At 38.2% G+C, this 27,310-nt stretch overlaps 3 protein-coding genes and 1 pseudogene across 4 annotated transcripts; 1 reads left to right on the top strand and 3 right to left on the bottom strand.

Annotated features, from left to right (window-relative positions):
- Positions 1–5,720: 5,720 nt before the first annotated feature.
- On the bottom strand, positions 5,721–9,538 carry LOC121761331 (AT-hook motif nuclear-localized protein 10-like). Its single transcript, XM_042156984.1, has 6 exons — positions 9,315–9,538; positions 8,291–8,804; positions 7,474–7,526; positions 6,996–7,127; positions 6,273–6,434; positions 5,721–6,174 (listed from the first exon to the last, which is right to left on the bottom strand). The coding sequence occupies exons 2-6, from the start codon at positions 8,787–8,789 to the stop codon at positions 5,950–5,952; spliced, it is 1,071 nt and encodes a 356-aa protein (XP_042012918.1). The 5' UTR covers positions 8,790–8,804; positions 9,315–9,538; the 3' UTR covers positions 5,721–5,949.
- A 571-nt stretch (positions 9,539–10,109) lies between these two features.
- LOC121762521 (general transcription factor 3C polypeptide 3-like) lies at positions 10,110–16,998 on the bottom strand. Of its 2 annotated transcripts, none has more exons than XM_042158421.1 (19): positions 16,873–16,998; positions 16,117–16,445; positions 15,906–16,020; positions 15,365–15,472; positions 15,005–15,186; positions 14,219–14,414; positions 13,508–13,765; positions 13,201–13,347; positions 13,008–13,086; positions 12,730–12,843; positions 12,485–12,648; positions 12,267–12,385; positions 11,947–12,070; positions 11,769–11,837; positions 11,396–11,516; positions 11,138–11,252; positions 10,859–11,046; positions 10,653–10,765; positions 10,110–10,452 (listed from the first exon to the last, which is right to left on the bottom strand). In XM_042158421.1, exons 2-19 carry the CDS (start codon positions 16,428–16,430, stop codon positions 10,186–10,188), a joined length of 2,793 nt encoding a protein of 930 aa, XP_042014355.1. In that variant the 5' UTR covers positions 16,431–16,445; positions 16,873–16,998; the 3' UTR covers positions 10,110–10,185. The 2 variants fall into 2 exon arrangements, with proteins under 2 accessions (XP_042014355.1, XP_042014356.1); XM_042158422.1 differs by having other exon boundaries at positions 16,117–16,448; positions 16,873–16,891.
- Positions 16,999–20,293: 3,295 nt separating this feature from the next.
- On the top strand, positions 20,294–23,295 carry LOC121762161 (cold-responsive protein kinase 1-like). Its single transcript, XM_042157959.1, has 5 exons — positions 20,294–20,314; positions 21,837–22,047; positions 22,497–22,728; positions 22,797–22,947; positions 23,008–23,295. Exons 1-5 carry the CDS (start codon positions 20,294–20,296, stop codon positions 23,293–23,295), a joined length of 903 nt encoding a protein of 300 aa, XP_042013893.1.
- Positions 23,296–23,659: 364 nt separating this feature from the next.
- Positions 23,660–25,530, bottom strand: LOC121761388 (annotated as a pseudogene).
- Positions 25,531–27,310: the final 1,780 nt, after the last annotated feature.

Genomic DNA, 27,310 nt, shown 5'->3' with positions numbered 1-27,310 from the left:
TATATGGAGAAGTCGATCTCAAATAGATTGCATCTCAAACAAAGGTTATTCAATTTCAAGTTTTCTGACTCCAAGAACTTAGCAGATCAATTAGAAGATTTTCGCAAGTGCATAGATGATCTTGAGAGTGTGGATGATGCCATGAAAGATGAGGATAAAGCTTTGATGTTATTGAATGCTCTGCCTCAGAGTTTTGAGCAATTCAAAGACTCAATACTTCTTGGAAGGGATTCGAAGGTGACTTTAGAGGAGGTATATTCTGCATTAAAGCTGAAGGGAATGCAGAAATCTGTCAGCAAGCAAATCGATCAAGCTGCTGAAAGCCTTAATGTGAAGACTGCATCAAAGAAACAATTCAAATTCAAGAAACCCTCATCTGATAAATGGAGACCACGGGGTGCGAAGGAAGGTGATCAGAAGGAGTCAAGAAGTTGTTTTTGGTGTAAGAAACAAGGACACATCAAGCAAAATTGCTTTGCTTGGAAGAAAAGACAAGCTGAAAATCACAAAGAAGATGGTACAGCAGCTATCACTGAGGAAATTGAAGAGGCAAGAGCTCTCAATGTGGTGGAGGATAGTCCATTATCAAGGCTGTGGATCATGGATTCAGGTTGCAGTTTCCATATGTCCTCCAACCTTGATTGGTTCCAAGATTTAAAGGAATCTGAAGGCTCGGTGTTGCTAGGAGATGATCATGTGTGTGATGTAAGGGGTGTTGGGAACATATGCTTGAGGATGGAAGATGGATCACTGCGAAAGCTTACTGATGTAAGGTACATCCCATCCATCAAGAGAAATTTGATCTCATTGGGACTTCTTGAGAAGATAGGTTATAGATTGACCCTTTATGGTGGAGAAATGCTTGTTACAAAGGATGGCCAGATGATTATGAGAGCTATCAGAAGTAATGTACTCTATTATCTACAAGCTGAGCCTATTGATGGTTCTGCAAATTCAACTCAACAAACCATCAATTGGCATACAAGGCTCGGGCATGTAGGAGTTGCTGGGATGATGCAGTTGGTGAAACAAGGCATAATTCAGATGTCTGAGTCTGATGTACAAAGACACATTGGATCTTGTGAGGAGTGCATACTTGGTAAGAGCAAAAAACTGCCATATGGAGTGGGCAAGCACACATCGAAAGAGCCTCTCCAATATGTTCACAGTGACATATGGGGACCTGCACCAGTGAATAGCTTTGGAGGAGGCAGGTATTTCTTATCCTTTGTTGATGATTTTTCAAGGAAGGTTTGGATAGTAATAATGAAAGACAAGTCAGAAACATTCCAGAGGTTTCAAGAATGGTGTGTAGGTGTTGAGTTGGAGAAAGGAAAGCCATTGAGGTGTCTTAGGACTGACAACGGGCTTGAGTTCTTGTCCCATGAATTTGATGGATTCTGTAAAGATAAGGGGATAAAGAGGCACAGAACAGTCCCTCACAACCCACAACAAAATGGGGTTGCTGAGAGGATCAATAGAACCATTCTTGAAAGGGTGAGGTGCATGTTAATAGCGTCTGGAATGTCTAAACCATTTTGGGGTGAAGCAGCCTCTACTGCTGTTGTTTTGATCAATAAATGTCCTTCAGCTGCCATTGAAAATCAGACCCCAGACAGCAAATGGTATGGATCTTATGGGGATTATTCAAAACTGAGGCCATTTGGGTGTAGAGCTTATGCTCACATAAAGCAAGGTAAATTGGAACCTAGAGCTCTCAGGTGTGTAATGATTGGGTATCAGATGGGAGTCAGTGGGTACAGGCTGTGGTGCTGTGAGGAAGGGAACAAGAAAGTGGTGGTTAGCAGAGATGTGATCTTCAAAGAATCTGAAATGCCTTTCCTCAACAAGGATAATCAGAAAGTTCATTTTGAGGTGGAGAACCAGAGAGTAACTACAGATGTAACTCAGACTGATCTAAATGCTACATCTGATGTCAGTGGTGGTGGAGCTTCTGGAATGCAAGCTGAAATCAGAACACCAGAGAGAGTGATTGCTAGAAACAGAGCAAAGAGGAATATTAAGCTCCCTTCTAGATTTAATGATTATGACATGATGCACTATGCACTGGCAGTGGCTGAACAGATGGATTACCATGAACCTTCATCTTATAAAGAAGCAATCAGAAGCCCTGAAAAGGATCAGTGGTTGTTAGCTATGCAAGAGGAGATTGATAGCTTGTATAAAAACCACACATGGATCTTGGTACTGAGGCCTACTGATCAGAAAACAGTAGGGTGCAAATGGATTTACAAAAAGAAGGTTGAGGCCTTCAACAACAACCATATCAGGTTCAAAGCAAGGTTGGTGGCTAAGGGGTTCACACAGAGGGAGGGTGTGGATTACAATGAAATTTTCTCACCTGTTGTCAAACACAGCTCCATCAGGCTATTACTTGCTATAGTTGCTCAAAGAGATTGGGAATTGCAACAACTTGATGTTAAAACTGCTTTTCTCCATGGTGAACTTGAAGAAAAAATATACATGGAGCAACCACCTGGTTTTGTGAAGCCAGGAGATGAAAAGAAAGTGTGTTTGCTAAAAAGAAGTCTCTATGGTCTCAAACAAAGCTCAAGGCAGTGGTACCTGAGGTTCAATGTGTTCATGCAGAAGATTGGGTTTGAAAAATCTTTATATGATCACTGTGTGTTCATCAAGAGAAGAGGTGGAGTTGCTGTAGCATATCTACTGTTATATGTAGATGATATGCTGATCTCTGCAGAGCATAAGGAAGAGGTGGAGTTAGTGAAGGCTGATCTGAAATCTGAATTCGATATGAAAGATCTTGGTGATGCCAAGAAGATTCTTGGGATGGAAATTATCAGAGATAGAGATCACAAGCAGATATGGCTGACTCAAAGGGATTATATCAGTAGTGTGATCAAGAAATTCCAGATGGATCATAGCAAACCAGTGAGCATGCCCCTGAGTTCACAGTTCAAGCTCAGCAGCAATCAAAGCCCTAAAGATGATGAACAGAGAAGAGAAATGGATAAGGTCCCATATGCAAACATAGTGGGGAGTATCATGTACACCATGGTGTGTACAAGGCCAGATATCAGCCAGGCAATAAGTGTTGTGAGCAGGTACATGGCTGATCCGGGTATACAGCATTGGCAAGCTTTAAAATGGATATTAAGGTATCTCAATGGCACTCGGGATTATGGCATACTGTTTGATGGAAGTAAGAATTTTGATACACAGCCTCTATTGGGATATTGTGATTCTGATTTTGCAACTAACATTGACACAAGGAAGTCCCAATCCGGCTATGTTTTCTGCATGTATGGAGCTGCTGTAAGTTGGAGATCGAGTTTGCAATCTGTGGTGGCACTCTCAACAACTGAGGCAGAATATATTTCCATGGCTGAGGCTGTAAAGGAGAGCATGTGGCTGAAAGGAATCTGCTCGGATTTTGGAGTCGATCAAGAAGCTGTGACTGTATTATGTGATTCAAATAGTGCCATATGTCTATCAAAACATCAGACATTCCATGAGAGGAGCAAGCATGTGGATGTTAAGCTTCATTTTGTGAGGGATGAAGTTGAAATGGGCTCAGTAAAGATTGAGAAAGTAGCTACTGAGCACAATGCTGCTGATATGCTAACAAAGGTGTTACCCGGACTTAAGTTGAAGTATTGCATGGATTTGGTGAATCTGATTCAGCTGGAGTGATTGTGGAAGATGGATATGCTCTGTGGATTGTCCAGTTGTGTCCCAAGGTGGAGATTTGTTATGAGGATTGGGGCAAAACTGCACAATCAGTAAAGCTCAGGGACTGATATACTGTTAGGCGATTGATTGCAGCTCGGTGTTAGCCGAGCTTAATCGTGCTCGGTGATTAGCCGAGCTTGCAGGTGCTCGGTATTAGCCGAACTTAGTCGAGTTCGGTGTTGGCCGTTGTTATTAACTGATGCATAGACAAACGTGAGCCGTCGGATGCGATTAGTTAGTTAGCTTAAATGACAGCCGTTGGATTTGTTTTGGTTGTTAGATTAGTGTTAGTCAAATAGAGTGAATAACCGAGCTGTGCAAGAGGAGTGAGAGAAAAAGATTTTTCATCCATCAGTTTGTAATCTTCCACAAAATTGAATACAAGATTTCCATTAATTCTCCGAGAGTTGTTCTTAGCTTTATTCATTTTCATATCGAGTGTTTGTTCTTCTTGTTCCGGAATCGATCTTGTTGTGATAGCAAGATTGAGTCGCGTATTTGATAACATTACAGTAGTAAATGCGGGCGAGGAGTTTGAGGATAGGAGGGAGGCAGAAGAAGTCGTAGGCGTCGGTGAAAAGCCCCATTCCGGCCACCACGATCGCCTTGAAATGGTAATATTGTGTCTTTGCCGAGTCTAGAGCTGCAAGGACTTTCAGCGCCATTCTTCTTCCTCTCTCTCTCTTGATTTTCCTTTCAACTTCACTCAATTCCAGTAATAGTCGATATTTATTTATATGGAAAAATGTACTTTTTTATCTTATTTTATTAATTATACATTAAAATTTATATTATTTTTTCTTAACGCTATGTTTTGTAATTATAGGAAAATATTATGTACAATGTAATCAAATGCAAACTCTAAATATTGTACAAACTCCAAATTATGATCTGGATTCTTAAAAAATGTCAATAGATTATAAAATAATAGCAATAGAAAATATCAACACAGTGTCCACGGTTGACACCATGTTGACATTGTGTTAAAGTTATGTTGAAAAGTTTGGAGTTTGTACAATTTATGAGTTTACATTTTATTACTAACTACGTAACTTTTATTCTAATTGTTGATATTCATGATTAGTCAATCCAATGACCAAGAACATTGGACGTCACATCATTTATTAATTATCTCAAAGAAAATATAGTATGGCCACAAGAAGACAAGAGAAGATATTTGGCGTATAACGGTGTTGCGTTGTTATTTCTCCCTCCGTCCCATTCTAGGTGAAATATTTCTATTCCAACAGAAAATTTTATATATATAGTGTTGTTTCGTAAGTTAAATGAAGAGAATAAAGGAAAAGAAAAGAAAAAAATAGAAATAATAATTTTTCTAATTTTAGAAATGTGTTGGGACATAAAAAAATGATTCACGAGACTACGGGAATATATTGCAGGTTAATGTAAGAATAAGCGAATGGAATATTGTGGTTTAATAAAATACCAAGAACTTTCGTCGAAGTTTCGACTATGATAGACACTTCTTTAGGAATTTGAGTCGTGGACTTTTATAAAATGAAATAGAACTATGTTAGTTAAATAATGAATGTTTAAAATGAATTACTAGGTTTAAAATTCTGTATCAATCAAAAGTAATCATTTTGGGAAGCAAAATGAAATCCATATCATTAAAGGGCGAATTTTGTATTTTTTTTCTGAAAATGGGCATAACTAAACACACAATATCAAAATGTGTGTAGTAGCTTTACAGTATCTGTCAATGTAATAATGAGTACTAACCTGTTCCTGTTGTGTGTGGAGCTGAAGGTGGATATGAAGTTGAGGGCTATGCTATGTATAACACAGAACAACAGCATTATAGTGTGTACTGTAACAACAAGCTTGATGCATTAATCGAGAAAGTACAAGTTGAGAAAGGGCTGGTCTGCTGCTTAATACATATGCAAGTGCAAGTTTTCATTTTTCATTTTTCATTTTTAAGTTTCATAAAATAGACTAAGAAACCAACATCATGTACTATAATTAAGAAAACGCAAAATCACTAAGTCAGAAGAAGATTTAAACTAAAAAATGTTTCTACAACAACAACTCAACTCCACCAGCTGGAATGGAAAAACAAGAACATCAGTTGGGTAAGAACCTAAGCTCTACTACATGCATTCCAAACAAGGAATGCCATCTTTCGTCTCTCTCTCTATTACAAAGTAATATTACAGCAACTCTAATGTCACATAATCTTCATACTCCAAGGAAGCATTTTGCAAAAACTAGTTATTTCCATGGAATGCCCGACATGCCTTGTGTGATGTTGTAAGCACCGGAGCTCAAATTTAGTGGACTTGCAGGTCCACCTGAGGATTCACTGATAGTTCCTCGCGATGGGGAGCTGCTGGCACCAGCACCACCACCTTGCTTCAATCTTGGAGCTGATGAAGGTTCAACATAATTTGTCGAAACATCCCTTTGGCCATCAGGCAGAAAGCTCCCCACAATAACCTGGACAAAAGAGAGGTGGGGTTACTTTCTACAGGCAAACATACAGATGCAATCAAATCATGGCCGATGTTTTAAGTGACTTTGAGTAAGCAGACTACCTGAGCCGGGGATGCAGCAACCAATAAACCAGCAACACAACCACCCATGATACTTCCGTCAGGTTGAGCTAAAGTAACACTCAACCCACCAATTCTGCTTTTCTGACCGCCAACTTCAGTTAGCATGAACGATCCAGAGAGGGATAAGATGTCAAACCGACCCTACACAAATTGAATGAGAAAAATTAAACCAAGAATAGTAGAGACCAGAACAACAGATGCTTATTCAAGAGAGGAGAACATATTACATAGTGATATAAAAATGCCAGTAATGAAAAAGCTTAAGCAAAACAGTTATGATACCACAGCCTAGCCTAGATTTTGTCTCAATGGAGCGTCAATCAATTACGAAATTCTTTTTGCTCCTAATTTGATTTGAAGTGCAAGAAGTAAAGTATAACCAGGAAAATAGATGATAACTCACTAAGAACAATTTTTTTTAAACATTGAAAAAAAGTACACATTTATGCATAACTGGTTGAAGTATCAGACCCATTCAGATATTATTGGTATTTTATTAACCAATTATGGATGCAATAGAGTATAACAAGCAAATCCGTGCAAAGAAATATATGTTATTCATACCACATGATTGAAGCTATCTTCAGGAAACAGTGGATATGTTGCATAATCAAAATACAATAAGACATAAATCCTTAGCGGAACACCGAAAAGAATGAGGAATGCATGATAATTATGAAAAAGGTAAAAGAAAAGTAGTACCTCAAAGGTGGCAGTTCCACCAGATGTTGCTTGCTGACGAAGCGTTACCATGGATACGGTCCCATTGGCAGAGAGAACACAAACTGCCCTGGGTCCATTCTGGCAAATAGCCATTATCTTCGAAGAGATATCCTGTAAAAAATAATGCTCAAGTTCAGTAACAGTTCCAGTTCCTGGAGGAAAGGAACAGTATAGCACAACGTCCAATTGAATATTGGCTAGCCCTCACACCAGCATTCAGTTATTGAAATCAGCTAATCGTCTATATTTTAATGCTAGATCAAACTGTGAGAGAATTGACAACAGATACTAGATGTACTACATGTATGCTTATTGTTGGCATGCTACACAACTGGCAAAAGGATAACAAGTGTAAATTAATTGACCAACTTTGATTGAAAAAGAAGCGTTAACAAGGGAAAGATTCTCAAGACAAATTAATACAGATCAGAAAGAAAAAAGATTGAACACATTTAACCTCTCCAGCATTCACGTTGAGAATATGTGGTACGAAACCAATACCAGTTGAACCTGCAAGCAGAGTTTCAGTCAGAATTTAATAAACCGAGAATAATAACAGGAAGTGCATGCTACTAAGAAGAGAAAATGCAGTAGGTCAAGAATATATAATAAAACACAAAACAAAAAGGGAAATATCCCAATAAGACAGCAGAACTGCATTGTCTGTTCCCACCTCCCAGTTAAACTAAGATCTTTCCCAAGCATGTTCAATGAATACAAATGCAGAACAATTGAGCACTGATAGAAAAGCTAGAAAATTTCAAAGGAGAACGCACTAGAATAATTTAAGATTGTTGCTGAAAGAAAGACTCTAGATGAAACACAGGGGCATGCTGGAAAAATTCCCTCAAATTAGAATCTTAGATCCTGGGTTTTGTTGCAATTTTAGATTCAGGAAATCCAAGGTTCCAGCATAGTAGTAAGGCATTCGAAGCTATCATGGTTGAATTATACATAAATTAACTGATTTGGATTACTATAATATATCCTCCCACAATGAAACGTGAAAGTATAATTGAAATAAGAAAACAGAATCATCAGAATAAATATCAGAGCCACAAATAAGTTGTGGTCCAGTCAAGTAAAGCAACTTATAGCAATCAGAATCTATCATATATATTAATTAGTAGTAGTATATTATACACACACGCACAGAGAAAAACATGCCCGCACATGGTGACCGACGTTTTTCTGTACAAGAAAATATTTTATTGCAAAGATTGTAACTTGATCACACCAACACCTATAAATAACATAAACATAGATCAAATTACCTAAAACTTCGGGATGCTGCTTTGCTTTATTCCTCGAACCACGGGGCCTGCCTCTGGCCTTCTTCGCTGTGGGCGAGCCCGATCCATCAATCGCCGGCAAGCTCTCCATATGCGCTGAATGAGGAACCACCGCACCCGCTGGTGGAGGGGATAAATTCTGCTGCGACATAGCTGCATTGGGCTGCTGAGGCCCGTACTTCCTTGGTCGGCCCCTCTTCCGCTTCTGATCAGCAGCAGACTGGCTTATCACTGCAGCACCGGAGGGGACAGATTGAAATGGAGCCGGTGGCGGCGATACTTGCCTGGCGGGGACAGATTGAAATGGCGCCGGTGGCGAAACTTGCCTGAATGCGCCGCCCCCATCAGAATTCATAAAGGACATGTGCATTTGCTGGTCCAGCTGCGGTTGCGAAGCTGCCGGGTTCATCGTCGGAGTCGGCGAGCTCATGCTGAACGGCTCCCGGTTAGCCATGGACGTCATAGCTTCAGACGATGACATTTTTTTCACCAAAATCTGAGAATCATAAATTGGAGTGAACAAAAATCCCAGCTTTAACTGAGATCAAATCCCTAAACAGTGATGACATTTCAAGCAATTATCGAATTTATAGGACAGAAGCAGTAATTTTTCAAAATAGAAAAAGGAATCCATAACTTCCGAAATCGAACAAGGAAAAACTAATTTATCGAAGATTGAATAATATAAAGATAATAATTTGCTCAGAAATAACGCAAAATTGAAATTTGAAAAAAAGGAGTAAAAAATAAAAGAAACACAGTGAAACAAGTTGAAAAAGGAAACAGCTTTTTAGATATAAAATCTCCGAAATTCAGTAGAATTCACCAAACTGGCGAACGGATCAAGCAAAAATACCAAAAAATACTTAAATTTACGCCTCGGCAAACATACACAGTTACTTAAAATACACAATTTCCGACAAAATACAAATAAAATAACAGCCGAAAAATCAGACAAAATTCAGAAAAAAATCAACAAAAATAGAGAAAAATCTGGAATACTTACCAAGAAAATAGGGGATTTTTCTGCAGCACTGGAAAAATAACAAGAGCGAAAAGACGGCGGCAACGAATTTCCCAGGAATTGTAAGTAGAGAAATAAATTAGGGTTTTTGAAGAGAAATGCTTTTCGTAAATAAATATGCCGTTTAATAATATATACTCTATTATTTTGTTAAATCGTTACCCAAAAATTAAAGCAGAGGAAAATCATCATTAGGCTGTAGTTTTAATCTTATTACTCAACACCTACTATGCTGTTTTACTCAGCGAGTAGGACCGTTTTCCTACTCTCGCTAGTATTTTTTTTCTTAATAATGATTAATGGAAATTAGTGGGCTAAATCTGTGGAATTTGAGCTGGATTACATCATTGAAAAGAAAATTTATAATTATAATCCAAATAATCCAGCCCAATTATAACTAGTTTTCACTACTTTTTACTCGATAAAATAAAATTTGGGTACTAATACAGTAATTTAATTTGAATTTTATATTTATATTACCACGGTGTTTTATTTTTTACATTTGGAGGAGGTGGCATATTGGACATTGCACTCTCTTATGTTAGTGAGTATTTAATTTTATTTCTCTCATGAATTTCTTCGTGGATTTTTATCAGTATTTTCCTTCTTAATTATGGATGTGGGGACTAAAATTTATAAATTCATGCTAGTATTTTATTAGTCCCACGCCTCTATATATCTCTGTATAATAATGCATAAAAAATAGAGACTGGCAAAGCTACATATATAGAAAAAAAAAAGAGGGGGGGGGGGGGGGGGGGGGTTAAACATCAAGTGTTAACGAAAACATTTAGTTTGCTTTGTTCTATCCTAGTTTCTCCGCATAAAAACTATACATATTATAAATATACTATCATAACACAAGATGATCTTTCAAGACCTGTCTAGCAAGATCAAATGCCCCACTTTGCTTGTATATCAGGTGAAGATTGTAAGCTGCTTCGCGACGAAGATCACAGTATCCTGACATTTTGATCTTGGTGGCGTTTTGATTCTCGTATGGGAGCGTTGGAATGGGATAATCTTTTTCGCAGGTGGTCAGTGCCTTCTCGTAGTATTGAGCAGCCAAAGAAACAAGGCCAACATGATGGTACGCCCGAGCAATGTTGTACAATGCCTCCTGCAAGAGAATTTAGACTGTAAAGTCATGCTTCCATGGATTGAATAATCTTAACTCGTTCGATCTTATCATCCTTCAATTGTATCATATGTCATGCCAATCTAAACTACCATCCAAAAGTGAACTCCCCCTAAAGCGCTAACATGGGAATTAGAATCTCGAAAGATAGTAGACTGAGAGAGAACTTATAAGAAACAAACCTGACTGTCTCCACAAAGGCGCAAGTTGTTATAGAGGAACGCGAGCCCTTGTAAGAAAGTCTGGTGCTTGTTTTGAAGTCGGAGGCCAAGGGACAAATTTATCAAGGCGGTTCCTAGAAAAATATTAGGAACATAAATGAATTTCACCATTTTCTGAAGCAAGTAATATATACTGATCTTTAATTCTAGGAGGCGAAGATGCATACCTCCACAAAGGTTGATCAAGGGATTGTCAGGCATCAGTTTATAGGCATGCAAGTATTCTCGAGCAGCAGTCTGATGCTGACTGATCATAGTAAACTGGTGACCGGTAATAAGAATAGGTGGTATAGAATCTGTGTGTTTCACTCTCATGGAATGAAGGAGTTTGTTGCGTCTTGATAGTCGATTCATTCTGAATATGTGATGAACAGACTTGAGGAAGAAAAATAAAAATTGTACCATCTTATATGAAATTCAATAATCTAATTTGCACCGACTATTACCTGAGTATTACTTTGTAGCAGTGATTCCAAGCAGAAAAACTGTAAGGGTCTCGACTAACAAAGTCGCGTACTAAATCCCACCCGTGTGCAGGATCAGCAATTAAAGCTTCTAATTCTACAAGCGAGAAAGGTCACGAAACACATTAGAACTTTTAAGAGTTATTGTTATTTTATGAAAAACACAACAAATTTTGTACAGGCAAAGATGAGCATTGCGTATAAACTATAAAAGAGGAAATTTCAACAAACAAAACTTACGAGCTCCAATAGTCCGAAGCTCCTTCTTTATTTGAACAGGTAATGCATCCAGTTTTAAGCTGATTTTTACAATCCCTAGTGCTCTCGAATACCTTCTCAATGAAGATAATGACTTGCATAGCTACAAAAATAGTAAATTACAAAAATTATCACTCTGTAATCAAGAAGTTTGATTTGTTTAATAAAAGGTGGTTCCTGTGCAATGTCATGGGAGAATGGACAGGTGTTGTGTTCGTTTGTACATGGTCGTGTTGAGGGTGTGGATGGTTTAACGGGAACTTGACTGTTCAATAAGATAACAGGTATACAAAATCATAAAGACACGCATAGAGGGGGGGACAAACAATAAGAGAAGGATTGCAAAGAGACTTACATCTACAATCAACAGATGATTCCTCTCTTCATTCAGAAAGCCTGGCAAAGGAGACTCCATAGACACTTGCTGCACCGTGCACGAAACATCATATTCAAAGCCAGGCCATTAAAATACGTGAACCAGCAACAGCAAGGAGTGTACACTTGAAATTACATCACAAGTACTCATTTCTCACCTGAGATTCATCGTCTGAATCATCACTGTTATAATCACATCCAGCAGCCAATGCTTCAGCTCGTTTCGCTTCCTTGAGTGCAGCCTTTTTCTGGAGCACCTTTTTTGCTCTGGCAGCTTTGGACCTAACCAGGAGATGGAAGGCAAAGTTCTAAAAAGAGCACATACTATCAAAACATATGCTTGTTTCTATCTGGAAATATTATTCCAGAACGAATAAAACTTATTTGTATTAGATAAGGAACCGAATGACAACCATCGTACTACACCATTTTAAGATTTTGAAAATCCAGATGTATGAGAGGTTTTAAGAATGCTCACAGAGCTGCAGAAGAAGCTAAAGGAGGAAGTTTAAGAAGCACTCTGTCGGAGTTAGGATCTTTTAGAACTTCCGTCCTTTCTGAAAGAACACTACCAGTCAGCCGTGGACGGGATCTGGCCTTATTCCATGAGAAAAGTTTGGTATGCCAATAAGATTCTGAAATTGAGAAATAAAATAGAGAGTATTGGTTGGTGTGGGATGATATAGAGCAGGGTACCTTCCGTTGGTTTTGTTCGACAAGCAATGTCTCATGAATTACTGGAAAAAGCACGTCCACAAATGCCTCAACCAACCCTTTAGATTTATAGATCTGAGAAAGCTTTAACTTGATCTTTCCACTATGGTGCCACAACTTCCGTTGGTCTGATTTTGAGTCGGGATCTGCTATGAAGAACGAAACACTTACTAGCAACAACTAGAACAGGGATATTTTATTAAAAATGTTGCAAAAGGTACGGATACCTGATTCTACTGGAGGAGAAAGCACAGAAATTGCTTCATCATCTCTTCCTTCTTCAAGAAGCATAGACGATAATGTCATCCGTGTATCAACACTATCATGAAGTTTCCGAATAGCTGCAAGAGATAAACATGGTGAGAGATTTGAACGAACTAAAAAAGAGGAAAGTAAAACAGAAAAACATTTTCAAATGATCTATAAGCTCCACAATCAAGAATCGAGTCAGGCAACATGTTCACACACTTTCAAACATGTGTATAAATCTGAATCCGACATTCACCTTTTTTATAATATTCAATTGCTTGTCCTCTTTGCTTTAGAGAAACACAACACCTCGCAATTTTCAAGTGTAGGTAGCCCTGAACACACAGAATTTCGAATATCACACCATAAATCACTGGTAGTATTCTGGAAATTTAAAGTACTTGTATGAAGTAAGAATACTATACTGTATTCTTTTTTGCATCGCATACATTATACTTCTCCGAGTCTTCCTCTAACATCAAATAATACGTTAATGCAGACTCAGGATTCCCGACGCTCATGAGTGAGTCTGCGACATCGATGATTAGGTGAGGATTATTAGCTGCAGCCTCTTGATTCAAAACTTTGAAGCAAGCCTGTCAATTTAGCAAACACTGAGTTGATTGAAGAAAACAATACTAAATCAAAAGCTGCAAACAGATCCAAACGAGGAAAGTTTGAGAATATAATAGAAGGAAAGGAATATGTGGCTGGTAACTAGTCCAAAATAATGGAGGACATATTTACAACACCAACCTCTGCTTTCTCCTTATGACCAAGATGAATGTGGCATATTCCAGCTTTTGTTATTAAACCTAGTGGCATCTGTTTTCCAGTATTATACACCTTTTGTGTGTGTTCAATATGCTCAAGAGCTATGGCATACTTATCGTTATCCATCAGAACTGACACCAAGAGATCAACTACACCTATATTAGCAGCATCCTTATGACGCTTGAGACTTTCCTCCAGCATACTGACAGCTCGCTCATGTTGCTTGCATTTTTGGTACAGCTGAAACCGAGAATGAAAATTATCGATACGAGTAGTGAAAATATTAATTAATCCTGAATCATTCAAGTTGTTACCAAAAGTGGGGAACCTAAGAATGTGTACTGTGCTGATCCTAGGGAAAGATCAGTCTCATAACAAGTGATGTGTACATCAACGAGACACATCTAAACATATTACGTTTCCCAACAGATGAGACACATATATTACTGAGGATGTGCACACTATTAATACGGTTCATCATTCCATCATGGTGCCCATTGGCAAGATTTTCTATTTCTCAACTTTGATGTTTTGTTTCACAACTCACAAGGAATCGTAGGATAAAAAACCTAATCACCACACATATTCAACTGCGAATTGGTAAGCAATATACTCCGTACTTCATTTACTAATCAAAACATGCACTACAAGTCTACAAGGGGATGGCAAACAATCTAAAGGGCATTATGTAACCTGTGCCGCTTTCTGCAGAACTTCAATGTTATCGGGACAGCGGCGAGCAATTTGTTCATAGGACTCAGCTGCTTTTTGATACTTTTCGAGCTCAACATAGAGCGAAGCACGGGTTGAATGAAGATCAATATCTTCTGGATCTGCTACTATTGCTTTGTTGAGGCAGTAATAGGCCTGCTTTATGTCTTCGTGCTCTCTACAAATGATAATAAGTGTAGAATATTTTTCTGGTATCATTTCAGTCCATCAAATTAGTATAATGATGCCACATTATGAACACATTCTAAACATGGAAGTAATCAGTAATCAAGTGATGGTTTTATTAAGTTCAAACAATTAAATTTAGCTCTCTCTTCAACATGGATGTGAGATTTTTTATTTCACTAGGCATTAAAAGCCACCTTAACAGAAGTCCGACATCTAAACTAAGAGCCATCTTGATCTTAAGATAAAAAAAATTATGCAATGGGACAAAGCTAATACAGGACGGACACATGAGTTACAGGTCTATTGCAAATTTAAATTTATTAGTATAACATAATCAGAAGTACATCAAGAGGGCAGCATTTCAGTCCAATTCAAGATAAAAACAGACAAACAACAAGCAAACAAAGAGTTTTCTCGAAAAAAAAACAAGCAAACAAAGAGGACTGACATCATAAGGATATACCTCAAGATAAAAGTGAATGTTTCATATGCTACAACTAACCTAAAAACAAAATGATGCATGTCCAATCAAGTGGTATTACCTAATAACATAAAGAAGAGAACAAAGAGGAATCATACATTGATTTCGCAAGAAGAAGTTTCCACAAAGAAGCATCCTTCGGATTCAAATGCGCAGCAATCATGTAGAAAATCATTGCTTTCTTATTATCATCCGTCGCAGAATATATCAGACCAAGTGTATGATATGGATCTGAAAGATTTGGGGCAAGACGAATTACTTCATGCAACAGACAAATGGCCTACATTTTAAAACATGACTAGTTAGAAAAAGCATTTGCAGCATAGAGTTGATGTTCCACATGTCAATAATAGAAATGACAATAGGCATGGAAAGATTCATTGCTCATACAAAATTATTTGTATTGCATAAGCCATCTGAAGACAAATGAGAAAAAATTGTTCGTGACGTAGACATACCTTGTCAAAGTAACCTTGTGCATAATGAAGTGTAGCATCGCCAAGTTTTCTAGTCACTTCAGGGTTCAATTTGTTCTTTGTTCCCTTCCTCCTTCCTCTTCGCCTCTCCTAAGTTTGGCACCAACCACAATATGTAAATAACGCATACAATTAAATGACCTCAAACAACTAAAATGCACATTACAAAGAAAAAAATCATAATTAACAAATGATAGATAAAAATATTATTGAGTAATCGTCAGGACATCACTAAAAAACCAACAAAATTACTACTACACCTTACAAAAGCTATTTAATTGAACACCCAACCATAAAAGTTCCAAATGCATAAGAGAAACATTTTCTACATAATAGCTCCTTGATAATTTCACATTTAATTAAATTCACACAGACTTTAATTTAACTTGAACCACCAACATATTGTAATTACCAGTAACCATATATACAACACCAGGCTAAGGAATTACCACAGGAAAATGAATCAAAGAACTTTAAAATGAAGATACCAAATTAGAACCCATAACAAACGACGCATACTAACCTTCCTCGACCTCCTCCTCCTCTTCCTAACACCAAAGTTCATAGCCTCCTCAATTTCCTCGCGGGTCGCTCCAGCATTTTCCTCCTCTTGTCTCAATCTCTTAGCCGGTGTTTCACTGCGATCCCGGTGTAAATACAAAAATCAATAAATACATCAATTTTGCTGAGTTTTACATCAAATTACACAAAAGCAGAAAAAAGCAACGAAATACCTCTCATTCTCGTGAGGAGCTGGGCGGTTCTTCGCCGCCAAAGCCTTGTATTGGTCCTCGATCTGCTGGAAAACCTCGTAAAGCGGCACACGCGAGGAGTCTTCGCCCTCGACGAAAGAGAGGGGGTCCATTTCGCCTTCGAATTGAAAATTGTAGTCTTCTTCTCTCTCTGATTCTCCATCTTCAGAAACCTCGCTGGTTTCTCCATCTTCCTCTTTCCCTTCATCCTCTCGCAAATCTAGCTCCTCTATCATGTCCAGAGCCGAACAACTTTCAGCCGCCGAAGGAGGAGTTCCGCTGCTGTGAACCTCCATAAGTATGGAATTTAACTGCTTCAATTATATATACTGCCTGATTAATTTTGATTGAGATTATTTCATAAATTGTAATGAATTCAAGCTCTAACTATGTCGTCCCAGCTCCTTACAGTACCATTTTGGATCAGCCGCGAATAGGTAAATATAAATCAAAGACTGGATTTTTTTCTTAATCCTGTGCGTGTTTGAATGATAATCCATAAATAGGCTAACATATAAACCAAACTGCTAACTAAACAAATAAATCTTGGTTGAATGGTGCCTCTTTGGCACTTGCAAATTCAGAATCAGCATATTCATTCATAGTCACAGATACAAGAGTATATCATTCAACTAATCCATACTTTACAACCAATTCAATACTAGTATTATAGAACATCAAAACAATAGCAAAGAAAACCGGAGCTGAATTCACGACTTAGAAAGATGTGAAACGCACCACAGAGAGAGAGAGAGAGAGCTGAATTACGACGGTGAGGGTACCCAAATATAAAAAAAATCAACCCAGCAAATATAAACAAATCAAGCCAGCATTTTCTATTAATCATTTACAATGATAAAAAATTATTCCCAAAAATGGGTATTCATTGCCCGAAAATATTTTTATTTTGATTTCTCAGACACACTAAAATTATTTATTCCAAAAATATTCATTCCCAAATATTTATTTTTATGTTGGCAGTTTATATCCCGGCAATAGAAAATCTAAGTCATTATTAAATTATAGTAGTACTATTTTCATTTTTTTAAAAATTAAAATCTCAATTGTGGATGATATAAGTCTTAATTCAAAATTAGTAAAATGAAAGAGAGATATAGATAAAAAGTGGTGGTTGTTAATAGTGAATGAATCTCACTTCAACATAGAGAAAATGGATGATACAAAATTTTAATTCAGAATTAGTAAAATAGAAGAGAGATATAGATAAAAAAACGGTTGTTGTTAATAAAGAATTAATCTCGCCTCAATAAAGAAAAAAAATTACTAAAATTAGACAAAAATAAAATAAAATTATTTTTTATAGATAGAGCTAGTAAGTAAAGATATAATATATTTTTGGTTCAAACAATTTACAGGTAGATAAGCAAAATTAACAATATTCATTTTAGAGTACAACAATAGGACAACATAATTTGAAGTGAGTAGAATTTAGAGAAGGCCAATTTGTTTGCAATTCTCGACAGAATCAGCAAGAGTTTCTTTCAACATCCTATTTCCAACCAAGTCCCTGTAGTTTCTCCGAACTCACTTGTGGCACGCCCCTGCCTTGTTTGAAACTGCCAAAACACAGCCAATTAGGGCACGATCAGGTTATTAGAAATAGGCAGATTATGGCCCATTTCTTATGCGGTTCTGGCGTTCAACTTCATTGTTTCATTACTTGAAAGCCCAAGGAATTGCCCAAGGCCCGTACTGTTCTTTAATGAAATGGGCAAAATAAAATATTTAGTTGGGGCTAGTATATGAAACTGGATGCGGGACGGAAAGTAAGATTTGATGGGGAAATGTCCCATTTACCCCTGCCAATTTCGTTCCCTCCTTCCATCTCTCATTTCCCATATCAAATTAGGGCTTCTCGTGGAAAAGATCCTCGTCGCCTCTGAGGGGAGAACACACTAACTGAGTGTGTGAAACTGGAAGAAGTCTACGAGGTTGCATCAAAGGTACAATCCCGAGTTTCTTCAATCGTCGCTGACGGCGTTCCACAAGATCCGCAGAGGTGCTTACCATTTGGTCAGGGTTCCTCCGTCGATTGTAGGTATTTTCACCGAATTTTTTTGGCTTATCCCGATTTAATAGCTTTCCATTCATTTTTCTTAAACTCCTACGATTTTGCATTGCTAAATCGTTCCACTAATTCTTCCATTTTCAATGGGTAATGCATGTTTGTGTAGCTCTGGAGTCTTAAAAATACTCATCCAACAGGAGGTAATACAACTTATCACTGCTATTATATGTCGAAATTTACTTTGAATTTAATTTCGTGCCAACATCAAGGTATAGATCTGTAGAATTTTATCAATGGCTGAGTAAGATGGTATGCAACTTTCTGTATGTATGTGTGATATTTGAAAGAATGGCTGTATAGATTTCCCACTAATCCTCTACTGTGTCATGGTTATGCTTTGGATTGTCATTTTGTTTGGTAAACATCAATTCTTTTGTTTGTTCCTCTATAAAATACCCTATTGCTTAGTCTTCATCTTCGGTAGTTGTGACATATATGCTTGCCGTGTAAGGTTCCCAAATTCGTTCCCCATCTAACGCCATATACAGACAATGGCTCCTGATACATCAAACTATGCCCAACTGTCTATGATGCTGGAAGACCTAATGGTCATGTATCGAGTAGAGGCGACTATTCTCATTCGTAGATATAGGCGTGCCCGCACGGAACGCAAGAAACGACAACTCCTTGACCATGCTCGACTTTTTAGCATCATTAGAAAAGTACCAGAACAATTGAAACGGATGGGCCGCTTGATTAATCTCACAAACGCAGACTGCATTTCCAACCTTAGAATGGATTGTCATACTTTTAGAAAGTTATGCCAAATTCTTAAAGATCGTGGAGGTCTGACCGTTGGTAAGTGTTTGGGGATTGAAGAGCAGGTTGCCATATTTGTTGGGACGCTTGCGCACCATAAAAAAAACAGGGCTGTTGGTTTTGAATTCTGGTGATCGGGTGGGACTGTCTCTTATTATGTGAACAAGGTCCTGGGTGCTGTTCTAAGTCTTCACTCTGTTCATCTCAATAAGCCCACGCCTGTCTCTGACGATTGTACAGACCATCGGTGGCGGTGGTTTAAGGTCAGAAATTCACTTCTCCAAAATGCTCAAGTGTGTGTAAAATGATAATTGTTGTGCCTAACAGTTTGCCATCATTTTTATGCAGGGCTGCTTGGGGGCACTCGATGGAACACATAATTTTTGCTGAGGATGTCACAGAGGTCATACCCTCTCATCAAGAGTTAGGCCGTCAACGGTCCCAAGCTTGTCAAACACCTCTTGCCTAGCCTTCCCCAAATCAAACTCGTAGCCGATCCTTGCAGCGATAACCTCCAAGCGTGCGTTAGTGTCGGCATGTAGGTTGCCTAGGAAGTCCAACAATGCATCATCAGAGGAGGTGCTCTTGCGTTTTCTTCCACCAGATTTGGTGGTAGCCGTGACCCTCTCATTGTTTCCTGAACTGATGTCGTTCTGCTCCATATGCTCTTCGACCGGATCAGTTTCATGAATGGGGAAGTCTTCAGACAACGGGAGCTCAGAATTCTCGTGTGTGTTGCTTGCAGCAGCGACTTTTTCTCGCTGGCGGACAGCAGCCGCTTGCAGGTCCTCAGCCCCACCACCACTGGCTCGATCTTTGCCGAAGATACACTTCCAAGTCTCCCACAATGGCCACGACTTCGTTCGCATAAACCTTGCATTTTTATCAGCCTATACCGGAACAATCTCTAATGGATTACTAAGGTCACAAATACAACACATTTTAGAGAAACCAAATAATACGTAATCTGTGAGAAAGCTCTGATTTATGAAACCTGAACAATTTGCGCCCATTGTTCGTTGTCGGGGTCGGGACCGGGAGCGGCGATGGGGTGGCGGCGGTCGAGGATGATGTCGCCGTCGCCTTCCCCTTGTTCTTTGAAGCCTTGACGCCTATGGGACGGTGGGAGAACATCGGTGTGACAGAACTCTCCTCCTCCGTGTACGTCCAGTTGAGGTCCACCGGACGAGTTCCACTTTCGCTGCTCGTGTAACCACCAGCGGCGGTGATCTTCATCCTCTTTGTCGCACCGGTGTGCAGAATCCGGCCTTGGAACTTCTGCTTGTCCCTCAAGAGCGCCCAGATGCCCAAATGCTTGAAGTCACCGTACAGGTACTGGTACGACAACAACGCTCTATCGCGCACGTCGCTCAAGCTCTCGCCGCTCCCCTGCTCCCTCGCGCACTTCTCGTACTCCGATGCGAACAGGTTGACTTGCTTCTTCACCTGATCCCAGTGCTTGCGGAGCTGCTCCCGTTGGCGCTTGTACGCGCTCGGCGGCTTCGCCTCATTGTAGCGCTCGGCGATGCGCTCCCAGTACGCGAGCTGCTTCTGGTACACCTCGCCAAGACGAGGGTTTAATCCGGCTGGTAGTTCGTACGGCCGAGGGCGTACTCTTCATTCATTGCCGGAGGTGGCAACTTGTTCGCGCGGTGCCGGATCCGCTTCTTTTTGGTAGGGGCGGCAGCGGCGGGTCGGTTTGGAGACGGCTTCATGTCAGACAAACCATACGAATCTGTACTGTGTGTTGGCGTCGAACGGCCGATATTCGTCGGGTTCTGTACCCGGCCAACGCGCATCACCACTAAACATCGGACTATTGGGACTTGAATCCATTTCGTAGTAAATGTGAGTTTCGAGAGTGGAATCGTGAAATGAAATGTTACAAATGAAGCCGAGGTAGGGGGTATTTATACAAATTTTTTGAATTTAGCATTTAAAAAAAATATAAAACGCGTGCCATCGTCCGCGGAGCCCACAATGGTGCTCGATGGCGCGGACAATAGGCCATCATCCGCGCTTCTTCCGCGCCCGAAGCTTAGGGCGTGGGTGTAGGGCGTGCCATCGGGCGGGCACCCACAATGGAGCCATCGGGCGCGCCCGAGGACGATGGCACGCATCGGGCGTGCCATCGGGCGCCCCATTGTGGGTGCTCTAATAGGTTCATTACCATAATTCTGGATAATTAAACTACCCTATACTCCTTCAATACCATTAAAGATGAGACGTTTTCCTTTAAGTTGTCCTATTATAAATAAAAATATCATCATCTCTACTTTTTCCCTTTCTCTTACCTCATTCTCTTTTCATTAATTCACAAAACAACGCTACATAAAATCTCGTGCCGAAAACCAAATGTTTCATATTTAATGAGACGGAGGGAGTATATATTTTCATCTTCATAATCTCTTCCCCCGTTGTTAATTTGTGCAGCCAACATATTGGGGGCAACCCAATTGCAGCTTCCGAATACATACAGCTACACTGATTTGAAAGAAGCAAAAAATAATTTCAGTAACCAAAATAAAATTGGACAAGGTGCTTTTGGTGCCGTCTACAAGGTGTACAGAATTCATGCTTTTTATATTTGTATTTATAATAGTATTCTAATAAGTACAATTTATACTTCTTTGTTCGATTTCAACTTGTTTGTTTGATATCAAAAAATTAATCAAAATTTGATGTTTGTTTGACTTTTCTAATTTTTTTTTAATGTATTTTGAGGTGTTTGTACGAATATATATGTTGCATATGCGTATGCAATGTTGTGTTCATGTGTATGAGTATGTGCATTGTGTGTTGTGTGTTCGTGAGATATCCGGCTTTACACCTATTTGGAATGTGGTCTGTGTAGGCGACATTGAAAAATGAGACTATTGTGGCAGTGAAGAAGCTGGATATGAAACACAGTAGAGCAAAGGCAGACTTCGAGAGCGAAATAAGACTTATTAGTAATGTTCATCACCGTAACCTTGTCCGTCTCTTAGGATGTTGCACCAAGGGATCCGACCTGCTTCTTGTTTATGAGTTCATGGAGAACAAAAGTCTTGACATATTCTTATACGGTATGTTTCGACTCAGATGTACTGTTAGGTCCGTTAATGGTAAATATACTCTCGTCGTTCCTTGATTTAAGAAAATCGTGTTAAGTGAGTTAAATGGAGTAGGAAATAGAGTAAAGTTGGGAGAATAAAGTAAGAGAAAAGAGATGTGTTTCTTTTTGCCAAAAATAAAAAATGACTCAACTATGTGGGACAATCCAAAAAGGAATACGACTCAGCTACAAAGGGATGAGGGAAGCGTGAGTTTCCATCTTAAAAGTTATTGATAATAAGTGAAATAGCCAATGAAACTTGAATAATAGTGGGTCACTTCGTGATCTTAAAAAGTGAAGTTGTACGTGAAACTTATATAGTACTACTCCCTCCATCCCACCATAAGCGAGACGGATGAAGTATTTTAATTCTCTCTCTTTACCCTAACTTGATATATTTTCTGTATATTTCTTGAACAGATCAAAATCGAGGATCGTTGAGCTGGAAACAACGGGTGGATATAATATTTGGGACGGCAAAGGGGATTGCATTTTTGCACGAGGATTACCACACAACCATCATACATCGAGACATCAAACCGGGCAATATCCTACTCAACAACCACTTCCAAGCTAAGATTGAGGATTTTGGTTTGGCGAGGCTTCTCCCTGAGAATCATAGACATATCAGTACTAAGTTTGCAGGCACATTGTAAGTGTTGCCTCATTCTCATCACTCTATCTGGTCTATTTGTGTGTATAATATATATACATGATTAGGGGGTATACAACACCGGAATACGCCATCAGCGGGCATTTATCTGAGAAGGTCGACATCTATGGCTTCGGAATTGTGATGCTCGAAATCATCAGAGGCAGAAAATCCACTGACGTCACCCCAGATTCCACCTTTGATTACTTACTTAAAGAGGTAAAATATTCAAACACAATACATGATCAGATTTGAGCATGGTCCTAATTATGTATGCAGGCATGGAAGTTATACGAGACAGACATGCACCAAAACCTAGCTGATGTAGCGTTGAACTCGAACGAATATCAAGGGGAAGAAGTGAAAAAATTGGTGGAAATTGCTATGCTGTGCGTACAGTCAACGCCTTCGTCGAGGCCAGCCATGTCTCAAGTTATTTTCATGCTTGCCGGTGATGGATCGGTTGGGCTGCAGAGGGCTGTTCGAACGTCGTCTTTCAGTTATGAAGTTGGAGTTCAAATTGATAATGGCGCCTTGCTTTCTACACAAGAATCTGCCTCAGAGTAAAATATATTTTCATAAATAAATTAATTTCATGTTTTGCAGTTTTCTCATTTACTTTGCTCACCATGTATCAATAATATACTATATGCTTTATAATTGTTTAGATAAGATGTATATAAATATATACTCCATGTATTAGTTTGGCGATTTGTGTTGGATAATTTTAGCTAAACTACCATTTTCATTTGTCTCATAACGGATTAAACACAAATCTATGTCTTAATCTTCCAGAGGAAAGACAAAACATTGTATTACAGAGTCAAAGCACACAATTTAACGGACAAAATGTGTAATGACTACCACATACCAATATAAACCGCAGACATTTAACAAGAGAGTGTAATAGTAAACATATATACACCTATACTCACCAAAATCAAATATCTCATAGTCTGCATTATCTAAGAATGTATTTTTGTTGACATGTTCTTCGCCATGCAAATACTTGATATACAAGTACAATTATTCAAACCAAGCGTACAACGTGTTTAAACAGCACAATTTCTTATTGGTCATGAATTGACAAGACCTTTTTCCTTGTAATTCTCAACAGAATCAGCAAGAGTTTCTTTCAATGGATTATATTTCCATCCAAGTCCCTGCAGTTTTTCCGAACTCAACTGCGGCAGCTCCTTACCTTCTTTGAACCTACAAAAAAATGGAAAAATTATTCAAATTTTTATCGTGCTTTACCATAGTTTAAGCGTGATAAGTGAAGTTTATTACCTCTTGGGATAGTCATAGTTAGGATAGATTTCCTTAACTGTTTGGACCAAATCCTCATGTGAGAAGTGCATAGGTATCGACCTTGAGCTTGAGGTGTCTCGTATACTAGTTTGATTGCTTCAGCCACGTCGCGTACATCTACTATTGCACGTACGTGGTTCTCTGTTACCTCATACCCCTCTATCAAATCAAATTGTATCCATATCAGATTATGGTAAAATTAGAATAAGGTGGTTCATACTTGCCAATAATATTGATGTTAAATACATCTAAATATTGTGACTCCCTTTCCATAGACTAGTATTGTTCAGCAATGGCAAATTAACAAAATAGATTCCTACATGAGCCAATTATATAATTGGACAACTATTTCTTAGTATAGTCAAACAAAACGTGTAAAAATTGTATGAAAAATATGTACTACCTTTCAATAACTTTAGGAGGAATAAACTGGTTGAATTTGGTGTACGCTGCAGCATTGGGCCGAGGACGAGGCTTGGGCACACGGTGATCAAGTCGAGCCCATTGGTCTCTGCATATTTTCGAGCCTCGGACTCGGCTGCTGTTTTTGAGTAGTAATACCAGTTCTGCACGCAAAAATTAATTCAATTGAATATAATAAGATAGGAATATTAATAATCATCAAAAGGAGCATGCTGAAGTTTTACAGTGAGTAGATCAAAATCTAATGAAATTCAGAAAAGAGGGAGGCTTGAAATAAAAGCTTTTACATTAGTTCTCCTGCAGTAATCTGTATCCGACCAACAACTCTCATCCAAAACTTTACCCTTAGGCCAATTGGGGTTCATCACAACCGCAACACACGACGACACAACCACGACACGAGACACGTTTGCCGCGGAACATGCTTTTAGGACATTGAGAGTGCCCTTCACTGCCGGCTCAACAACTTCCACCTAATAATTAATATGTTAAGATTCCTTTAAATTTACTTAATGTTGCAAATAATAATACGGATTGTACCTCAGGATTGGATACCGATGCAGAAGGAGTAGGGCTGGCGACGTGGAAAAGACCATCACACCCTTTGACTGCGGCGAGAATGGAGTCAAAATCGAGTAAGTCTGCTTTGAAGAGTCTCAGCTTTTCAGCTGCATTCTCAAAGCTCAGCAAATGGGCATTTTTGTCATCCTCTGCATTAGATATAATCATATAAATGACTCTTACAACAAAATTAGGTTTCGATTAAAAGTAGTATATGTAGAGAGAGAAGTAACCGGGATTTCTAACGGTGCCGTGAACGGTGTAGCCTTGAGAGACAAGAAGCTTGATGAGCCAAGATGCCACGTAACCTCCGGCGCCGGTTACACAAACACTCATACCTTTCTCTGCCATTTTGTTTCCATAACTCAAATATTGCTAATCTATGTATGTATAGATCTATATGTACGAGTAGTAGGAGTATTATTTAATCAAACGAATCTTCAAATCATATTTGGACGAGAAAATGATTCCAATTTCCAACTGCACATCACGTCCACACATAGTTATTATTTGGCACTATAGTATAGGATCGTGGAAATTTGGGTAACATGTGAAATTCATAAAATGGACCGGCAGCTGCAAAGAGATATAACGTGATAGAGCAGCAGCATACTAATAAGAATAAGAATAATCATCAGATATTCTCATTTTAAGGATTTATTCAGATATCCTACTTGTTTGTTTCATCTCCAAGTTTAATTCTCAATAGTTCACAATAAGCCTAGAATTTAAACTGCAATTAATATTGAAATCGAGCCATTATAAAAAAAATTAGATACCTTGTAGTATTTGAATTTGGACAGAATTGGGCTTTTGGGCCCAATTATATTAGAATGTACTATAGGCCTGTGTGGCTGTTGTAAAGCCCAACACAATTGCAGACTGTTTTGAAGCCCAAACATTAAAAAAAACAAAAATTTATCCATAATTTTACCATAATAATCATCATAAATATATAACTTCGTGCATATTTAATCTTGAATCTTTTCAACGATAACAAAAACATACTAGTAATATATTACAACCAAAAAAATAATTATTTTGTCTAATAACAATGTGGTTTTGGTCTTTTGGATCAAATTGCAATAAGAAATCCTATATATAGTGAATTCAGGTGGTCCTATCCTATAAGTTAACTAACTATATCTTCGACAACTGGATCAAACATTCCATAATTAAATTATTAAAAACCTATACTTTTATTTTCTTAAAAGTATATATATCCCAACTGTCTTACAAGCACTTTATCTATGGTGCTAAGAAAACTCCAGAAGACTCCAACTGTCCAACTGATTTGCAAATTATGTCTATAAATTAGGTATCAAACAAACTTCATTTTTGGTCACACACTCTATCATTTTGTTTTTTAATACTCCATAATTTCTAGTAATTCATTTCCCAATCCCCTTACTTTTCGGGCTTCTATAAATTTAATATCAATATATGTTCTCGAAAACCCTTTCGAGGTGAACATTGTTGCACTAAACTTTTGTTTAATTAATATATATAATATATATATATATATATATATAGGTGTATTCAATAGCAAATTTATATCTTTCTTATAAACTAGTAGTATTAATTAAAATTTGACGTATGTATAGTATTTTATAATTTTAATTCTATAGATTATGTCGAAGGTAATTAAAAAGCGACTGCATGCATGTATTTCTTTTGTCAGAAAAATGGCGAGTGTTTTTTTATGAAACGAAATAATTTGATGATGACAGTATTATGTACTAAAATATAATTATCAAAAAAGAAAACAAAACTATATACTGTAGAAGATAAGAAGAATGTATTAGAAGGCATCTTTTACATTTAATTACTAATCATATAACATTCAATAATATCACTAATAGAAATTCGACTAATAATAGAAATAAAAATAATAATAAATCAGAATGCAACCAAGAAATAAAAATTTCAACCATATAGAATCCAAAATAATTTATGCTCATGTAGCTCTGCCCCATCGCCCCCCATCTATCTTCAAAAGCTTTCATCTTCTCCACTCATCGTCTCCAACACTTTCATCATCCTGCGTCGACACCATCTTTTCAACCAAGCTAGTTTGCTCTCATATGTAGATAAGAACTTCAGACCAAAGTCAACTACAGACCCCATATTGCAATTTCGATAAATATTTTCGTTCGTGAATAATGTGAATACAACTTAGTGCTATATAATTTCATAAAATACTTACCAATTCCCGAATTTGGCAAGGTGAATACTTCCATGATTTCAACCTTTGATTGATAAAGTTATGATAGATTGTAAATCACTA

This window comes from Salvia splendens, chromosome 13, assembly GCF_004379255.2.
Source record: "Salvia splendens isolate huo1 chromosome 13, SspV2, whole genome shotgun sequence".
NCBI lineage: Eukaryota > Viridiplantae > Streptophyta > Magnoliopsida > Lamiales > Lamiaceae > Salvia > Salvia splendens.
The sequence above is the reverse complement of the archived record's forward strand: the minus strand, read 5'-3'. Positions and strand labels throughout refer to the sequence as shown.